The 19,437-nt window shown below is 38.5% G+C and overlaps 1 protein-coding gene across 2 annotated transcripts; it reads left to right on the top strand.

Moving 5' to 3' along the window:
* Positions 1–1,717: 1,717 nt before the first annotated feature.
* On the top strand, positions 1,718–18,496 carry TMEM106B (transmembrane protein 106B). 2 transcript variants are annotated; one of them, XM_015853611.3, is made up of 8 exons: positions 1,718–1,831; positions 5,000–5,221; positions 8,150–8,213; positions 9,573–9,732; positions 10,484–10,624; positions 10,727–10,776; positions 12,430–12,483; positions 13,183–18,496. In XM_015853611.3, exons 2-8 carry the CDS (start codon positions 5,002–5,004, stop codon positions 13,319–13,321), a joined length of 828 nt encoding a protein of 275 aa, XP_015709097.1. In that variant the 5' UTR covers positions 1,718–1,831; positions 5,000–5,001; the 3' UTR covers positions 13,322–18,496. The 2 variants fall into 2 exon arrangements, with proteins under 2 accessions (XP_015709097.1, XP_032299057.1); XM_032443166.2 differs by lacking the exon at positions 1,718–1,831 and adding an exon at positions 1,886–2,010.
* The last annotated feature ends 941 nt before the right edge of the window (positions 18,497–19,437 follow it).

Genomic DNA, 19,437 nt, shown 5'->3' with positions numbered 1-19,437 from the left:
GCATTTGGCCTTCTAGATTAGTTTCAGCCTTGGATGAAAACTGCTGCAATCAAAGGTGTAAAAGTGTAATTTGGCCCAAGACTTCACTGCATTTCAAATTTGCTAGGAAAGTAAATTTATATTGAGATACTCTGTCAGACTAAATAACTCTGAGTAGACAGAATTCAGTGTGGTTTTCCAAAGCCATTCCAAAAACCTTTCTGTTAGACTTATTCCACGTGTCTCCTGTAGTATGATTCAGATTAATGTGACTGACTGACATTATTCTCTGCTAGTATTCAAAAGGCAAAGACTGTTCTCATTTTATATTTCGATAGCTGGAAACATTCTGACATTGTTTGATGTGGATCAATCTAAACTTGAGACTGAACCAAAGGTCAATAGCCAGTGAAGCCAGTAGCCAGGCTTACCAAATCCACATCATCTGTCATTTGTTGCTGAACATGTCACGTTTAACAGGTTCCAAACAAGCCAGGGTTCTGTTCAAAGGTTCTTATACATATAAATTTGTGTGTAGGAACCCACAGAGTACCATGGTCATCCCTTTGATGGGGACCTCAGGAAACTTAAGTCTGACAAAAGTGTTGGCTGAAGAGGGACAAAGACCACCACATGGCAGCTATGCCACTACTTTCAGACACTTGACCACACCCATCCACAGAAGTAGAGTCTCCAGCAAACAGCACACAGGCCTCTCCTTCACATGAACTGACTAACCAGGAGTGAGGATGATTGCTAAACAAGAGCTTCTATACTCACAGAAAAACAAAACAAAACAAAAAACAGGAAGTTTGAAGGGTAAAGAAAATAAACAGAATGACATTGGTTCAGGTCATGATATGTGCAGACCATTTCTTTCTGAGTGCATATATTTGCAAGTGAGTTATTTTCTTTGCCTATCCATATAGCCCAACACAAGTGATGCTGCCAGCTGGGCTCAAATCTACAGCAGCTCTGGACTGGTGTTGGAGGCCGTGTGCCCTCTCCCAGTATCCAGAGCAGCCTGGAGCCATGCCCTGTCCTCATGCTTATCCCATGCTGTCATAATGACTACTTCCTTATCCTCTCCCTTGAAGTCTGCCCTTGGACTTTGGTACGTGACCTCCTTCAGGCCTTCCCTTCCACAGCCCCATTTCTGCTGTTGGCCTGAGGCTCCCAAGCTGGGCTGAGTTCCACCCTGGCCCTTCAAAGTCCTTCATCCCCAGCCGTGCCCCACTCCATGGCCTCACGTCCCTTGGCTGCCCCGCACTCCTCTAGCTGTCTCCCCGGGCAGCCATTTCATAGACCAGCTGCAGGCACGGAGAGAGAGCAACAACCTCAAGTTCATTCCATTCCAATGTGCTTTACTTTGTTCCAGTAAAATGCCTGGAAAACATCTCACTGCTCATGCCCCGAATACACATGAGTTGTGCAAGATCCTTGTAAAACGAGACGTGAGCTACAGAACCAAATGGCCACCCCCAACAGAGGCGCTGTGCCTATTTCCTGCTGCCTTTATGCCGGCCTGCCACAGCTCTCCTTGCCCTCCCTTCTAACAGAAGCGCAGTGGGGTCATTTACCTCCACTAGCACCGATCAAACAGGGAAGAGAAAATAACCACAGTGCTATGGCAACAAACAAGCCAACCCAGCCTTCCCCGTCCCGCACAGCGCAGGTCTCCAGCCGGGCAGCAGCCACAACCGAAGCGCTCCCCGCCCGCAGCGTCACCGCCCCCCGCGCCTGCGCAGGGCCCGGATCTGTGTTTAGGGCTGGGGGAGCTGCGTCTCGCTCGGAGCCTTCGGCCCTGTCATACCCCAGCGCCAGGCGCAGCCCGGCCCGGCCCGCCGAGCAGGTGGGGACGGGGAGAGCCGGAGAGCGGCAGGGCATGGGGGCGGGAGCCGAGGCGAGGGCGGCCTGGGGTTCTGTGTCTCGGCAGGAGCTGGGCCCTGCTGGGCTGGGCCGGGGGCGGTGCGGTGCGGTGCGGTGCGGGCAGACACACGGCTGCCCCAGGCCCCTCGGCGCTGAGCCCCGGTAAGGGCTGCGGGGGGAGCTCGGCTTTGCCCTGCTCGGAGGGCTGGGACCTCTGCGTGGAGCAGCCGCATGCGGGGCTCACCCGATGCACAACGTGGGGGGTGTCGGGAAGGGTCTCGGCTTGTTGGTTAATTTTTGGAAGCGCCAGTGTTGCAAAGGGCACAGAGAGATAGATCGCTGAGCAGTTGGTGAGGGGTAGTTTGGTGCTGTGCGTTGTCAGACGTGCCTTCCCGTGCAGGGCATGTTTGTGAGTGCCAAGTCATTGCTGTGCCTCTCCTCGGTGTTTTGGATGCTAGCAGTGTTTCACCCACAGCTGATGGACCAATGGAGAATCGCCATGCTTAGGAGCCTTGTTTTGTTATGAAAAATAAGTAGCTTTCCAACCTCAAGTTTGTGTATTTGCACATAAGAAGTAGGAATGGCATCCTGACTCTTTCTTTGGAGAACTGCAGCAGTTGAGTTAAACTCTGTGAGATTTCTTCAAGATCCAAAACTAAAAGGGAGTTTCATAAGTGCTTTATATAGCTCAGGATGTGGTTGCTGTATTTGTTTCACACGTTATTTGGGTTTTGTTGGGGTTGTGTTCTGTGGTGCATATCAGTTATCTGAAGGGCAAAGTCTTAAACAAAACTTCCTTATCAACATTGTTTTTAAATTTGCAAAGCTCTCTCTTGACAAACTCTGAATTCAAGGAAACTCTACACAAGTTTAAGGAGACTGGAGTATATACATCAGTTACAAGGGAGAGACTGGGTCCCAGCACAGCTGTTAGGAAAAGAAAATAGGATGTGAGAATTTGTTGACAGTGTAGAAGCTGTCAGATACAAAGATAACTCCTTCTCAGAACTGTTGTCTGACCTGTAAGGGGTGAAAGAACAAGGTGTTCTAAAGTGTTGGTCAGCTGCTGTAAGCTTCAATGCTTGTGTGGTTGGAAGGTGGTAAAGAGAGAATTATAGAGGAATGTGTTTCACTTGAAATTACCAATTTTCTCATCTGCAAATTGGGATATTAATCTACTAAATCACTAGTGGTAGGAAAAAAAAGCTATTAAATTCTAATTATTGAAGTTTGTGTGCATGGCATTGAAGGATACATCTGCACTGATATTTTAATTCAAATCAAGGGTGTGAAATGAATTTGCAGCTACCCTTGCATGCTGCTCTTCAGTTCACATAGTGATGAGATTGGAAAGTGCGTGAACTGTCTTCCTGTTGAGAGAAACTAAAACTAGGTGATGTGCTTCAGTTGCTAGTGGCTGTTCAGCCCCAGCTAAAGCTAGTATGAAATAAAACTCACAAAATATGTATAGTGGGTGTTGAATCCTCAGCATCTGTTTTTTACTTCTAGTGTTGTTTTTATTGTTTTGTCTTTGCTTGTTAATGCTGATGTAGCCTAAGTCTCTCATCAGTAGAATAGGTAAATTGAATGAGGTTGTAATGCAGGAGGACCAGGGACTGATCTATACATGTGACAGCTGTTACCTAAGCTGCAAGACTTGAGTTCTGTAGCGTAGAGGCTGTAAGTCAGCTACGAAGATAAGAGGAAGGAAAATGCATGTGGAATTACTTCAGCTGCTTTTTCAGGAAGCTTTTTTCAATAACACAGTAGTTTCAATTTTCATTTAAATAATTTCTATTATACTGAATGGCTCCCTAACTTAGAGTATTAAAAAATTGCTGTAGCAACAAAAGGATACACAGTTTTCCTTCTTGCATGGGTTTTATTACCCTTATAATAAATAATAATAAAATTTTATGTTTGCTGAAACAGTAACTGGGACTTGCTCACAATAGCTGAATTACATTTCTCCTCCTACATTCACCTAGCTTTTGTGGCAATGCAATTCATTAATGCTGGGCTTATGTTACCATCACCTTACTTCAGATCTTTTTCTGTCTGGAGTGGTTGGTCTAAAATAGTCTGACTTGCATTGCTGTCTTGATAATCCTCCTTGTGCTTCCTCTCTTGTTGTGCCAGAGTGATAATTACTAGCAAAAATTCCAAATGCAGTAGAGAAACAAAAGTTCTGCATACTTACTTTAAATCCCTCTGTTCTCAAAGGCATCATCAGTGAACTGGGTGCTTAGTGTTTCTGTTGGCTAATTAGAGGAGGTTATGGGTTTAAGCTGGACAGCTGACTGCTGTTTCTGGACAGATATATATATATATATATATATATTCTGAGTTGTTTCATATCCGTTGCAAATTAGGAGGGTGGCCACTTCTATCACATCATTGTGGCTTTTGGTTTCAACTGTTTCATGGTAGTTCCAGTGGTGTGGCTGAAAAGGGACATTTGTGGGAAAATTATGAATTCACATAGCTAACACAATCTGGTTTTGTGATTATTATTTTACCAGGCCTTTAGAAATGCAATATATTGATAGTATTAACTTTTTTTTTTTCACCTTGATTTTTACTGTGAAACAGTCCTCTTTGGTGTTAAAGAAATCATCAATTTCAACACCTGAAGATATGTATTTCTAGCCTAGAGATTGCTTGCTGATCCTGTGTTGTCCAAACAAATTTGCCCTAAAATTAAGCTTATTAGAACTGACTCAGTTGCATGTGCAGGTTCTGCAGAACATTGTGAGCCTGGTTTGTGGAGCATGTTAAGTACTGAAATTATTTCATTGAGATCCACATGTCCTGTGATAGTTTGTCCAGTGATGCTTGACTGCTGTAACTCGTTGCCAGTAGTTGGTTGTTCTGCCCTGGGAGCCTCTCACCCACCCTTGTTTAACCTGTGTGTGCTCAGCACCTGAACAGGCCTCCCCTGTAGATCAGATTTTTTGTTTGAGACAGACTCCAAGTTAATTGGGCCTTAACACTGCAAGTTTTATGGAGTCTAAACACAGCAGAAGTAAATAGGAGCCTAGTCTAAATAATGATTATACACTAAGAGTTACTTGATACAGATGAATAAATTGCAAGCCATATTTGAATTGTTCTCCACAAAAAAAACCCCTTCTTTTGCCTTTTATTTTAGAAATGGGAAAATCTCTTTCTCATCTACCGATACACACGTGTAAGGAAGATGGCTATGATGGAGGTACAGTGTCCGATAATATGAGGAATGGGTTAGTTCACTCAGAATCACACGGTGAGGATGGCAGGTGTGGGGATGTGTCACAGTTTCCATACGTGGAATTCACAGGAAGGGATAGTGTCACTTGTCCTACCTGCCAGGGAACAGGAAGAATTCCACGAGGTAAGTTCCCTTCATTTCTTTCCTTTTTCTTATTTTAGTCATAAATTTACTTCATAAATGAATGCAGTAGTAACTATAATAAGTCATAGCAAATAACTCCAGTAAAGATATTTTGTAGTCATCTTTTCATTTTAGCACTAAGTATTTTAGTGTCATTACACTGTGTGAACAAAATGTATATTGCCTTATCAGCTTTGACTACCACCTGCTTGCTCTTTCCTTGCCTGTACAGTGCAGCATGCCTTGCTTCTATGCTTTAATCCCTAGCTTTTGTAAGTTGAATTTGCTGACCTCTTATTTTTGAGACATTTTGATGTATCTTTAAGTAACAATTTTAAACTATTTGGAGAAATACTCAACTTTGCAAAAGTAATTGCAAGTATAGAGAACATTCTAATATCACTAGACATGGGGAGAAGAAGAGTGTAGGCCTGTATAAACTAAAGCTGATCTGTTGTTTTCATGTAAAAAAACAGAATTAATAAAAATGAGGTTACTTATAGTAAAACCCGTGAAGAACAATGCAGTCTCATTCTTCTCTTGCTTGCCAACTGGCATAAGGGCAGCAGGCCAACTGACTGTCTTAGAAGAACAAGTAGTGTGTGTGCTGGTGAAGGTGCAAAGGTAGTAAGTAGTTAACAACACTCAGCTCTCCTTCTTAGATCATGCTTTGGTATTGTTATAACTTGGAGGAGGCTTGTTTCTTACAGTTGGATACTGAAAACCAACTCTCAAATATTTGTTTCAAAAATGCATTCTAAAACATGCTTTTCCAGGATGATTGGCATGCCTAGGATGTCCCTTGTTCTTTTTCTGCGATAGAAAGCTGCTTCCAGTACAGATGTTTTAAACAACAATGCTGAGATGTCAGATTTTTCAACACTTGAGCAACTGGTTCGACAGGTGAATCCTGTGCTTGTCAAACATCATCTAGAGTCATAACTTAATTGAAGCCAGAGTTTCAGGTTATCATTTGGAAAGGCTGTGTCTATAGAGTGTTGATAGACAAGGTTCTGGATTATTTTTTAGAAGAGCATCTGGAAAATTAAAATCTTGGTTTGCTGTGTACCAGAGAGAAATTGAAAGCTTTTCCTAAAGCATCTTTTTGGTTCATGTGTAGGTGTCTTTCTGCCCTCACTCTTTTCAGTGCCCTGCACTTCGCTTCACATTTCTGTTGTCAAATTTGCCTTTGCTATGCATGGAAACACATGTATTCTCTGGCTGCTGCAGGAAGGAGCATGTTGCAACTTTGTGATTAAAAGTTTTCTTTATTTGCTGACTTCATTGTTCACTTTTCATTGAATAAAACGTTCTGTTTTATTACAGTTCCTTCCTGTATGGTAATAATCTTGTATAGCTATTTAGAAATTGACCTTTTAAGGGAAAATGCAGGGTATGTGAAACCGGGCAGGAGAAAGTGGTGAATGCAGTGTGCTGAGGCACAGCCTTCTGCCTTTACCAGGGGGAGGAACTGATGGAAGGCTTTGTTTTTGTTAGAACTCTTATCCCAAGTAGTCATAATATTGGCTGTAAGAGCTCACAGAACTGATTTTAACTTGCAGCTTGGACAAACTGACTGCTGTACCAGGCTGATGTGGCACAGATGCACGTGATTCTGTTGGATTAAGTTTTCACATTGTTCACAAATAACATGTCTCCCTTGGAGGCAAATGTTGGGGCGCAGGATATTTAAACGGTTGAAAATATCAAGGGGGATTTATGTAGGAGCTGCTCAGTGTTATACCACAGTGAATTCTTCGACTTTGAATTTGAATAGGAAGTACAGTGAAGTTATGTGACAAAAATATCTTAACTAAAAGACTGTGGAAAAGGATGTTTGTTTGCTTTCTTACTTGAAATATTTAATAATACCAATGGCAATTTTTTACTCATTCTAGAGCAAGGGAAAATTCTGTTATTATAGGACTTCTGTGCTCATAAACTAATTTCTTTGGCTGGAGGATTTCTGGATACAAATCATTAATTAAACGTCTGACTGAATATCAAAATTGCTTGTTTTTCATAAATTATAATGAAATCGTTTGACTAAAACTGAAACTTCAAGTGGGTTATCAAAATAAATAGGACTGTCTTAATTACTTCTCAGTACTTTTAAGAAAGAAATCATATTTTTGTTTTTTAAGGGGAGAGATGAGAAATTAAGGGTTCTGTGGATCATTGCATGTCTGTTATGGAAGGCCACAGTATAGACTATGATGATTAAACTGTTTAATACTGGCATGAAATTGCATTTTGGTATTTGGACAGCTTTAACTTTTCAGTATAAGGTTGCTGAGCTGAAAATTAAATTGGTAGAGCTGTTTACAAGGTTGATGTTTTATACTACTTCATGCTTAGCAAAGGCTCAGCTTTGTGATTCATTTTGAAAACACTTCAGCACAATTAATTAGCTACTTGATAGTGCTGGTCAGATTCTGCATTTGGCTGGAAATGCAGATCAGAATTCCTGTTGAGGCTTCTGTGTGCTCCTATAGATGAATCTCAGTTACATTGTTTCTATATCAAATCACAAAGTACATAATGACAGGTTTCATCCATGTGTTTTTCAATAGGTCCTCTGTGCTTTTGTTCTTGGTTTCTGACTCTCTGTAGTCTAACACAGAGAGCTGAAATCTGTTTGGCACCATTTGCTAGAGAGAAAAGGAAGTACCTGAGGTGTTTTGCCACCTGTGCACGAGTACAATGCAAAGGCAGAATTTACTGCTGTTTAGTGTTAGTCAGCTTTTTGGTTTTTTTCCTTTTGATGTTAGTATCTTTTATTTCAGAAAGTGGCAGACGTATGTGTGCTATGGCAATGTTCATTCAGATTCAGTGCTATAAAGTTGTAAAGGCCACTTTTTATTTGATGTGATTGCAAAAGTAATGACTCTTCTTGTTTAAATTCTGAAACAGTGTTTTTATTTCTAGGGCAGGAAAACCAGCTGGTAGCATTAATTCCATACAGTGATCAGAGACTAAGGCCAAGAAGAACGTAAGTTAATAGCTGTGATATATGAACCTACAGTTTTCACATTCTCTTCTAGCTAAAATGTAGCAGTTTAAAGGAGATAGTGATTTGGCTTGATTCTTCTCAACTCTGGATTGTTTTTTTCTTGCGTTTGGTATTGAAAGAATTCTGCTTGTACTATCAACCTTTGCCTCTAACTCTTAGGAGAGTTATTTATTAATAGGCCTGTACACAACCATCGAAGTAGGTCTTGTAAAGTTGGTAGTACTGCACAATGTTTTCATGTCAATATTTGTCTGAATATCAATGGTTATTCATATCATAGAATCATAGAATCACAATTATGCAACTGCTTATCATTCTCTGTAAGATAGTAATGGATCTAGGCAGATACATCTTCATTATTAAAGTTTAAAGCAGAGAAGGTGTTAACTTTGGGCCTCTACTACAAAATAAGTCACCTAGAAATTCATTTTTAAATGAATCTGAGTTGCTAGTAGAATAAACAAGCTTATCTTTCTCATATAACATAATTTGGAGTGATGTATTTTCTTCTAGGATCTACTCAACACTGTAATTAAATCTTTAAGGGTTTCTTTTTATCACATACATGTTTTAACTCTTTGGGTGTTTGTAGTAAACAGAAAATAATAATGTAAAAAATACAGTAAGTTCACATAATAGATAGCATAGATAATGAATTTGATGTAGCAGTAGTCTAAATTTGAGAAATATTCCCTTAGTATCCTGACTTTAAGAAAACTGCAGCTGTTGTAGAGCCTTTTGTTTGTGTACTTTTGATGCTTGAAGTCCCTTCCTCCTTTTGTGTTAATTTAATTGCAGATTTGCATTTCATAGCAGGGTTCTAAGATGTTCCTGATACTTTCCCAGAAAGTGTTGGGTTGTTTTATTGGTGTTTTATTATTATTTTTTTTTTTTGACAAAAAAACCCAAGTAAAACATAAGTGTTATTCTTCTTTTCTGGGTATGTTTTTGTACAAGCACAGCATGCTGAAGATTACTGCAGAATGAGTAAGGTTCTACTATAAATAAACTTTAAAGGAAGTGCTTTTATCTCAAAAGAAATGAACATTTTCCTCTTCTGTTTACCTCAAATTTCTGAATGTTGGGATAACCACGTGTTTTGGAACTTATTTTCTAATATACATACAAGAGTATCATCTCTATTTGTGACATGGACATGAAGTGCAGCATAACTTCCCTTCCCATCCCCCCCTTTGGAAATTAGTGGCAGTTGGAAACAGGTTGAACTTAGTTATATTGTTTAGTCGTGTTCCTTATCGCTTAAACAAAAAGAGTGGTGTGTTATTTGCCTTTAATATGCTTTTAACTCTGAAGTGTGCTCTTTTTTTCTTTCCACAGAAAACTCTACGTGACTGCTTCTGTAATTGTATGTCTCCTACTTTCTGGACTGGCTGTATTTTTCTTGTTTCCTCGCTCAGTCGATGTTGAATACATTGGCGTGAAGTCAGTTTATGTCAACTATGAACAGAGCAGACGTATAATATATTTAAATATTACGGTAAGGCTGTCTGCTTGTTTGCAATATGTGCAATGAGAAATTCTTCTGGGAATACATAGAAATTGTGGGCTAGCTGGTGAACTTAGTGCCTTAAGAAATACCAGCAGATACAATGAGCAATTTGAAAATGTAACTGGACTTGCTGTGACTGCTTCCTGTAGCTATAGCTAATACAGCTGTAGTTGCAGGCTACCACTGAGTCTTCTGATTTCACGGGAACTGTGACTTTGAATTTCTTTTGGTTATTTTGGGAATATAGATGGAATGTAGATATAGGAATACCATTCAGCAACTGGTATTGTATATCTGTCAGAACTGATTTTGAAGAAAAATTATTTCCTATGCACCTCAAACCTTTGAGAAGTTCTTTCCATACACTTTTGATGGAATTCTTCATGGTGTCTTTTAATAAAACATGTAGCTATGATACGAAAAGTTCTGAAGTAGTTAAAGTTCATGGAAGGGATAGCTGAGAATAGAATGAAACAGTCAGCATTTGTAGGGGAAGGAAGTCATCAGTGGAGTTGTGAATGTACTGGAAAGCACAATCTTCTGCACAAGTGCCCCTGAGAAGGGGCTGAAGTGTTGGTTCCCTTCCACCTTACCCCAAGGAAACCTCAGATGACAGGAAAGAATATCTGAAATTATGCCAGTATAATTGTTTCATATGTAAGTTCAAAAATTTATGCTCCTCAACATACAAAGAATGAGAAGTTCTTATTATTTGCTTTTTTGTTTTTGTTATTTACAGAACACGTTAAATATAACAAACAACAACTATTATTCAGTTGAGGTCGCAAACATCACAGCCCAAGTTCAGTTTTCAAAAACAGTTATTGGCAAAGCACGTCTAAACAACATCACCAACATTGGTCCTCTGGATATGAAACAGGTAAGTAGAATGGGCTTTTTAAGTTGGGTGTATGTAAGTCTTCACATGCAATTCTGCTCAGTTAATTTTTCTTGCTTTTTTTTTTTTCCCCCTTTTTTTTAGATTGACTATATGGTGCCCACAGTCATACAAGATGAAATGAGCTACATGTTGTAAGCATACCAGCCTCTAAATATTGCCTGTCTTCATAAAAGTTATGATGGTGCTCTTGTAAATGAAATGAATTTCAGAGCTGAGATGTGTTTAAAGAGATAGTGTGCTATTTTTTTGGTATCAATTTAGTAGTACTGAAAACTACTTAAACTGTTTGGTTTTTTTTTTTGGTTTTTTTTTGTTTTTTTGTTATTTATTTATTTAGTTTCATTTTGTGGTTTCATATAGTGGCTTGCTGTACATGGCTCTGCACTTTGAATGGTATCTCTATTTCAGCTGTTATAGGCCTTTGGAATAGCATGGGCCAGCTACTTCAGGGTTGGGAACATAAGTATGTTTCTGTAATATATTCACTAGTAAGTTTCTCATAATATACTCTTGTAGAGGAAGTCTATATTTAAGTTTATACAAATAAGAGGCTAGCTTTTATTTTCAGCTCTTCAGACCATATGTATATCGTGGTAAGCAGTATTTATAGCCTTTATTTAAACTTCAAGCTGTTATAGTTTGTAGCTTCTGAAAGTTTACTTGACCAATGACTCATGTTTTTGTAACAATACTGAGTTTTGGTTCTTCTCTGCTGAAATTAACTTGTTCCATTCAGTGTGAACTCTTAACTGTTGAGACTCTGATGCTATGCACAGTTGTGGATGCCAGCCCTTTTGAGTAGGAAGCTATAAGAGAACCTTATAGCCTTGAAGAGTTGGAGTAAGATGGAACAGGTGTGAGACTGAGAAGTGGAGGCAACTTCAAATAAATATAAAGCACTGTATTTCTGTCACCTCTTAAAGACGTGAGGATTAGCGGTTAAGTGGTCCTGAATCTTCTGGATCTACTCATCCTCTGAATACTATTTCTCTGTTCTGTTCTGTTGCTTTAAGTCCATTAATGCTTTGGGAGTGTTGCAGCATTTGCTGAAGCTTAATTTCAAAAGGAAGCATATGTGCTTCTGTAACTCTTTTTGTACCTGGTATGTAGGTATAGCTCAGAAAATACCAGTCTGTAGAGTTTATCTTGTAAGAGAACAGTATCTGGTATTGCTATCTGCAAAGATCACTTTGCATAATAGGGAAGTGAATTACTGTAAAAACGCACTGGGGATTTTCTAAGTTGGTGAAACTCTGGGGACTAGAATAAACCCTTGGGTCTTTTTTTTTAATAGAAATCACTGATCTTACATGAACAGATATTGAAGCTAGAATAACAATCTTTTGTGGTAAAATTTCCTCTCTATATTTAAATCTGGTAATGTGAAGTGGAATTGCAGCAAATGATGCCCATATGCTTTTATAGTAAAGTTCTTCACCAGGGAAGACATGCTGTGATGTAGTTCTTCTGGTCAGCTTCTAGCTGGCTTCTGAGAGTGGATGTTGTTTCACAAGACATCTTTGTTGGCAAGCATTTCATGTAAGCAAGCACATGTGAACATACTTCTTGTAAAAGTAAGACTGTATGTACAAATAGACCTAGACTGAGTACATGCTTGCGGGCAGTGGTTTTTCAATGAGTGTTTTAATTGCCATTACTAGTGACTCTACAGGCTTTATGTGTACTGATAGTAGGATTTCTGGTTGAAGCAACAATTCTTACTTTTAAGATAGCTGTCTATAAGAGTATGATGTAAATCTAATAGCTGTTATTCTTTTTTTCAGTGACTTCTGTACTTTGCCATCAATCAAGGTGCACAACATTGTAGTGATGATGCAGTAAGTATGGGAATTTTCTTTCTGTTGGAAGAAATGTTAAAAGCCACATAGTCCTTGCTGAAACATTACTCAATTTACTTTCTGTTGTAGTATCATTTGTTCTTTAAATGGAACTGTAGAAAGATAACTTCTTTTGATGAGGTCTGGTAGTGTAAAGATACTTGAGTAGCTGCAACTGTTAGTACTGCATCTGCTCTGCAGTTGGACTATGGCATGGAGTTCCTATGATCTCTCAAACCTTGTTATGAGCTTGTATTTATCAGGTGCTATTCAAAACTTGCTGAAAATCTCATGGCCTTGAGTTAGTCAAAGGTTTTTGATATTCTGCCAGAGTCTGCTTTTTGTAGCAGATTGAATCAACAGCTGCCTGTTTTTGGGGGCTGGGATGGGTGGTGTGTTGAACAACGTTTGTGTAACTTTTGTAATCAGTTCTGTTCCCTTTTCAAAGCAGAGTATTAATGGTTAAACCTTGGCTTTACTGTCTTTAGGAAAAAACTCTGCTCAGGGGACGTTTTTTATTCTATAGGAAAAATCTGTGGATTGTTTTAACATGTATTATTTCTTAATTTTTTAAAAAAAAAACTTTGTTCCTAATGTTACATGTTTTGTTCATGAACTTCTTTAAAAACCTATTAGTGACTTTAGAATAGGGAACTCTACAGTCCTTTACAAAACAAGCATCTCTTTTGTGTTTTTAAGAGTGACGGTGACAACCTCTTACTTCGGCCACTCTGAGCAAATATCCCGAGAGAAATACCAGTATGTGGACTGTGGAGGAAACACAACCTACCAGCTGGGCCAGTCAGAATATTTAAATGTACTCCAGCCTCCACAGTAAAAGCACCTGTTGGTTGGTGTGGAAATCACTGATCTTAATGCTTGCAGAAATCCTTTAAATAGGACTGGTACTTTGTAAAGAAGAGAATATGTGCATGTAATGCATAGGAAACATGGTGGCCTGTTCACTCTAATTGCAAGGAGGGAAAAGGTTCAAAATGTATATAGATGCACTTGTTAAGTGTTGTGTTTTTCCCCTTCTGTTCGCTTTCCATTACTGTAAACACAGTCAAGTCATGTGGTTGGAGGGAGAGGGGGGAATTACAGACTCTTGAGCCGAACTGGGACCTTGCTTTACAGTGTGGTATATCAATTTAGAGTAACTGTGTGTTGTCTGTCTAGGTGAAATGTGTCACTAATGAGCATTTTAGAAGAATTGGTACTCATAACTTCTAAGTTTATATTTTCAGTTCTTGATATTTGACTCTTGAAACTCGCAGCATAACTACTTAAGTAACAAGATTGCTTTGAGGGACCTGGGTGTGAAATTAGTAGTAGTAAACCAGTGGCAATATTTCTTTGGTTTGGGATTCTATTTTTTGCTGTACTTGATCAGAAGTGATATGTGGTCTGTGAAAGCCAGGAAAGCTCTTGTGGGCCACACTATACTTGAATGTACAACTTCTAGAGTCTGGCCTCTTCTTGTTTATATTGCCCCCTGCCATCTCTGGGATGTTATAAGTAGAATGTATGCTGCCAGGTTTAAAACAAGGTTAAAGAAAGAAATCCCCCCACAATCGTTGCTGACAAAAGAAAAATTCAAGACTATGTAAAGTAAAGGAGTTAAGATTTCAACAGTGTCATTCCATTCTTTTGTTTTTCAGCTCAACTTTTGAGTACAACTATTGAAATCAGAATTGTGTAGTTGGGAACTAAGTGGAAAACTGTTTGGGCAGCTCGATGTAAATCTTCAGCATTTTTATTCTTTGATATACTTTGTATCTAAGCTACTTGTCAGTGCTAATACCTTGGGGTGTGTGTGTAGTTAGCACACAGGCTCAGTATGCAGTGAGGTAGTTACCTGAATCTCCTGAGTGCTCATAGTTCTTATCTGTTGTGTAAGTTAGAATAAAGCAACTCCTTCTGGAAGAAGAAAAGCTGACTTAGAACAAAACTAATAAAAAATAGTTTAATTGGTTTAGTTTGCACAATGAGAATTTCTGGGGGGCTCTATCAAGCACAGCTATTGTAAATTTCAGGTCTGAAGCTGATTGACTTCTGAAAACTGACTGTTCTAAGGGCTAGGTACAAAACTTTTTAATTAACTAGTTCGGGTTTGTTTTAATTCTGAATCAGATGGAGCTTCAAGGAAGTGCTACTGAGACATTGCATTGTAACAAATACTAAATTTTCTGAACTGTTGTGTTTTTTATGCTGCCCATTTCCTGGAAATAAGCTATATGAAATGAATTAGCAATAAACACTATGGAAAAAGGCTATGGAGTAACTTCTTGCAACTAATGATCCTTTATGCTGCAGTAATTTGGTGAAGTTACGTGTCTGTATTATTCATCAGTGTTCCTCAGGTGGACCTAAAGGTGGTGGTGGGGAAACGTACCAGTTAGGTGAGTCTGATAGATATCTTTTTTTTTTTTTAAGGGGGAGGGGAAGAAAAAGTAACTCTACAAAAAGAAAAAAAAGAATATCTGAATGCAGTGAGCATTTATCCTGAATGTCTATGAAAAATCTGACTATTATATTGGAACATAAACTGTCAATTTCCTGTAGTTTTTGATAGGACTGAAAAGTTGAGTTTTGGTTTAGGAGAATTTTGGTACTGGAATAATTGATTCTGATGACTGACTTATGATTTGAAAGTTTTTCTTGTATCTAGGCACTTAAAAATCTTCTTTATATCTTAACCACAAGGCAAAGAAGTTCACAACTGGCTCTCCTGGTCTTCCTAGGCTGTAGATCAGGTTCAGTCTTGTGGATGGTACAACACTTGCAGAAGCTGATCTGACAGTCTGAAATGATACAGCTGGTTACTCAAGACCAGGCTGGAAGGGAGCATGCTAGGAGCAGAGAAGTAACATCTAGTATTTTATGTGCCATGGAAGGATTTGTTTCTGTTGGAGAATGTGGGAAGCAATCTGCTTTAAGCCGTGTCAGATTTGAAGTCAACCAGTAAGCTGTATTTCTTTTTTCTCTACATCCAGGTATTTAAGCCTTGAGTTGGTTGTAATTTTTTTTTTCTTGTTTCATTTTGATGTAGAAAAAAGAAAACAGTCCTAGTCAGATATATATATGTGTGTGTATATGTGTGTGTATATATACACATATATATGTATATATATACATATATTTATTTTATTTTTGTACCAGTTTAAACCAAAATGTTTTCAAAGGATAAAAAGTAATCTAAAATAACTGGAATGGCACAACATTGTACTTATTTGGTCACAGTAGGTAGCAGGTGCTGCTTGAATGAGAGGGTTTCTAGGGACTTTATGCTTGCTTATGCAGTGTTGTGACACAACTCAGACTGACATGTGAAAGTTTGGCAGATGTGCTGAGCAAAACACATACTTAAATCTGTGAATCTCCCACTGCTAAAAATGCTCTGTGCTGCCTTCTTTAAAATAAAAAGTGGGAAGTGGGATTATTCTTTTCATGGATATGGAGGGATGAAATATTATTTTTTAATAACCGTTTATTACCTGGCTTACTTTGTGGGTGTAAATCTTAACAGTGTTAATTTGTGGTGGGATTACTGAGTAACTAAGAGTTCTTACCTGAAAGTGGAATCTGGTAGTATTGGTGAATCTTCAAATTAAATCATTTTACAAGAGCATTAAAAGTGTGGTACTTTGTGCTTGCAATAACAGTCAGCATGTTGTTAACCAAACCAAATTGTGCAAACAAGCTATGAAAAAAAATAGATTCAAATGAAAGACCTCTTACAACCTCATTTATTTCTATTGATTTCTATATTTTATCCCTATGGTTCAATATGGTCCAGATTCTAAATTCTTTCCAGAAGTTCAGCTTGAACAACCATTGTCCTTCCTGGTTTGTTTTAGTCTGTGTATAATGTCTTTCTGATGGATTAACTTATTTATTCACTCATAACTTATCCCTTAAACTTAGAATGTGGTCAAATGCATGCATGACAACATTGTACTGTTATATTCCACGGGATTTATTTCTGGCATTCTTTTCACTTGAACTCTTCCTTGCAGTTCCTGTAGCAAAACCTATTGCACTTTACCATAAAGCTTCATTAGTTATCTGTTGAAACAGTTGTTCAGGTATTGTCGTGCAATGGCACGATCCAAAACAAGAACCTTAAATGTATTCCATATACAATAGCCGTACAATTTCAAAATCCAAACGTAGGTGATGAAACACTTAAATGAGTAAGAATGTTAGATGTTTTGCTGCTCTGGCCCACAGAACAAAATTGGATTTAAATATGATACTTTAAAAATGAATAAATGAAACCACTAAAACTTGAAGATTTGTTTATCCATCTGGGTGTTTAGGGGGCAGTTGCTTGCTGCTTAATTTCATGTGAAGACAAGCATTAAATATCTTATCCTGTGTAGTGTGGCTTTGAAGTTCGTAATGCATTTCTGGTTTGTGCATGACCTTGATGTTAACGTTGTGGTATATTTTGCAGCCTTGTGCTGACAGAGTTAAGTACGTGCCTCAGTTGACTTTGTTTCAGTTTGTCCTTGAAGTCCTTCAAGTGGATAAATTTCTTCATAGCAGTTCACTGCAGATATGACTAGGCTTTCTACTGCGTGGCTAACCACAAAATTTCTGAGCACTTGGATTGAACTGTTAGGGACTTTAACCATCAGACTAAAATATTGTGCCCACATGATGGGAAGGATGTTGCTTGAAGCAGTATGAGAGATTTGTAGACTTGAAAAAATAATGTTATTTCTTGTTTGCTATTTATGGCTTCGTGCTGGGAGGTGGAGAGCTGATGGGAGATTTAGTGGTGGTTTTGCTTATTTTCCTTCCTCTCTCTCTCTGGTCTGTAGTGGGATATCTGCATGTTATCATCTTATGAAGGAGGGTGACTTGTTTCAGAATGAGGCACCTACATCAGTGGGACTGGACAGGTAGTTAAGATACAACTAAGACTAGCAGTAATACTCTCCTCTGAACTAATTTTTTCTATTGTCTCAAAGAAAATGCCAAAACCCTAGCAATGCTTCTAGGCTTATTACTTCTGAAAGGCAGGAATGAACAAGGTGAGTGCAGCCAATGTAATAAAATCCAACCAAACATGTTTGAAACAAATATTTGGGTATGACAGAAACATCTGGTATTTGTCTACTCAAGAAGCCATCTTTTTCTTTTCTTTTTTTGTTAACTTTTAAATGGAGATTCTGGTAATTAATAAAGAAGATTGCTTTGCTGCCCCTAAAACTTTTGTCATGCAAACCTGGTTTTCTGCCTTTGGGTTGGCTTGTTGGATAGGATCTGTTCTCTGTAAGAAATCTGTACAGTTAGAGCTGTCCAGCCCTGAGGTGTAGTGTGAGACCCTGTGCTAAGGGTCTTGCAGTGTGGATGTGTGTGTTTTTTGGATACTGAAACTGCTTTTGCTTTGTAAGTAGGGATGTTAACTGCCAGACATGCAAGCATTACGGTGCCTAAATATTTTGGGTCTGACCATGAGTGATTTAGTTTTGTGGGTTTTTTTTCCTGTTTCAAGTAAGTGAACTTAACCACTGTTAACATCCACTGTACAGAGTGTGCATATAATAGCTTGGAATATGTATAGAAATACTAATGAGTTATAACTATTTTTGTAACTTGTAAATTGTAAACCTGTTCTTGTAACTGTGTGGCAAACAGTCTATCAACTTCAGCATGATAAATAAACACTCTAGGGGGTATTTGGGGTGTGTAAGACACATGCTATCTTAATGCAAGTTAACTGAGACGATGGATCTTATTTAGAGGTTCAAAATCTGGATTTAATTCATTATGGGTATTTGGTTCTAAACAGAATTGTTTGACTCAAAGAATGATATTAAATTTTCTATTAAAAAAAGTCTGGATCATGCATCTTTTGTTCTTTCTTAAAACTAACAGTACTTCTTCAATTTTTATAACTATTGGCATTCGGTAGTGTAAAAACTCTCCAGTCTACTTTTTTTTGATATTATGTTTTAATGTGTTAGACCTGTAATAAAGTCTAGTAAAGCAAAGCAGCAAATTTGAGTGACTGACTGTTGTCTGACTTTGGACTACCAAAGAAACTGACTCAAAAGCCAAGGCTGTTGTGGTGGCTTAACTCCAGCAGGCAGGTAAGCCCTCACCCAGTTGCTTGTTCACCTCTGCCCTTCTGAGGTGAGGAAAAGAGCCAGAAGGTCGAAACTAGGAAAATTCATGGGTTGAGATAAAGCCGGTTTAATAGGTGAAGCAAAGCAGTGTGCAGAAGCAAAAGTAAATCAGGAATTTATTTTCTGTCAGCAGGCAGGTGTTCACAGTGGGAAGACAAACACCATTACCCCTAATGTCCCCCTTTCTCCTACTTTCACCAAGCTTTTATTGCTGAGCATGACCTTCTGATATTATGTGGAATATCCCTCAGTACAGGTTCAGATGTCCTGACTTTGGCCCTCTCAGCTTCTTTCCCTCCCCAGCAGTCTAATTCCTGTGTGGCAAGGAGGAAAGGGCTAGAAGCAATGAAAAAGGAAACCTCAGTGCTGTGTGAGCTCTGCTCAGATTTAGCCAAAAACGCTAATGTGTTATCAACAGTCTTCTAGCCACAAACATAAAACACAGCATCATGAGGGCTGCTATGAAGAAAATTAACTCTATCCCAGCCAGATTCACGATACCTATTTACAGTGTTATTGCCTAAAAGCTTTAATCTTTAAGAAAGATTGAAACAAGAAACAAGGCTTTATTTGATGTATTCATAGCATGTTCTCATGCTGCAGATAATATTTTACAGATGTTTTGGATCATTTATTTATTTATTTTACTTGCTCTTATACAAAAATAGGTTTCTTCTATTTATGAGGGCTACATTGGTTTTCTGCTCTAACTTTAGTGTGCAATTAATGGAAATCATGAGTCCAGTTTGTGGATTTCTTTAAAAAAGGAAAAAGTACTTCTTGAACTGCAGTTTAAGATGGGGGGAAAAAATAA

The sequence above is a fragment of the Coturnix japonica genome, chromosome 2 (genome assembly GCF_054131305.1).
Source record: "Coturnix japonica strain WE chromosome 2, WE-NBRP24, whole genome shotgun sequence".
In the NCBI taxonomy this organism is placed as follows: Eukaryota; Metazoa; Chordata; class Aves; order Galliformes; family Phasianidae; genus Coturnix; species Coturnix japonica.
This window is presented reverse-complemented; position numbering and strand designations above follow the sequence as displayed.

What these genes read in the sequence shown, in the direction of transcription:
- TMEM106B (XM_015853611.3), top strand. Translation starts at nt 5,002, where the DNA reads ATGGGAAAATCTCTTTCTCATCTACCGATACACACGTGTAAGGAAGAT. An exon ending in GTCCTCTGGATATGAAACAG is followed by an intron (nt 10,625 to 10,726) that starts GTAAGTAGAATG and finishes CCTTTTTTTTAG; the next exon opens with ATTGACTATATGGTGCCCAC. An exon ending in GATGAAATGAGCTACATGTT is followed by an intron (nt 10,777 to 12,429) that starts GTAAGCATACCA and finishes TCTTTTTTTCAG; the next exon opens with TGACTTCTGTACTTTGCCAT.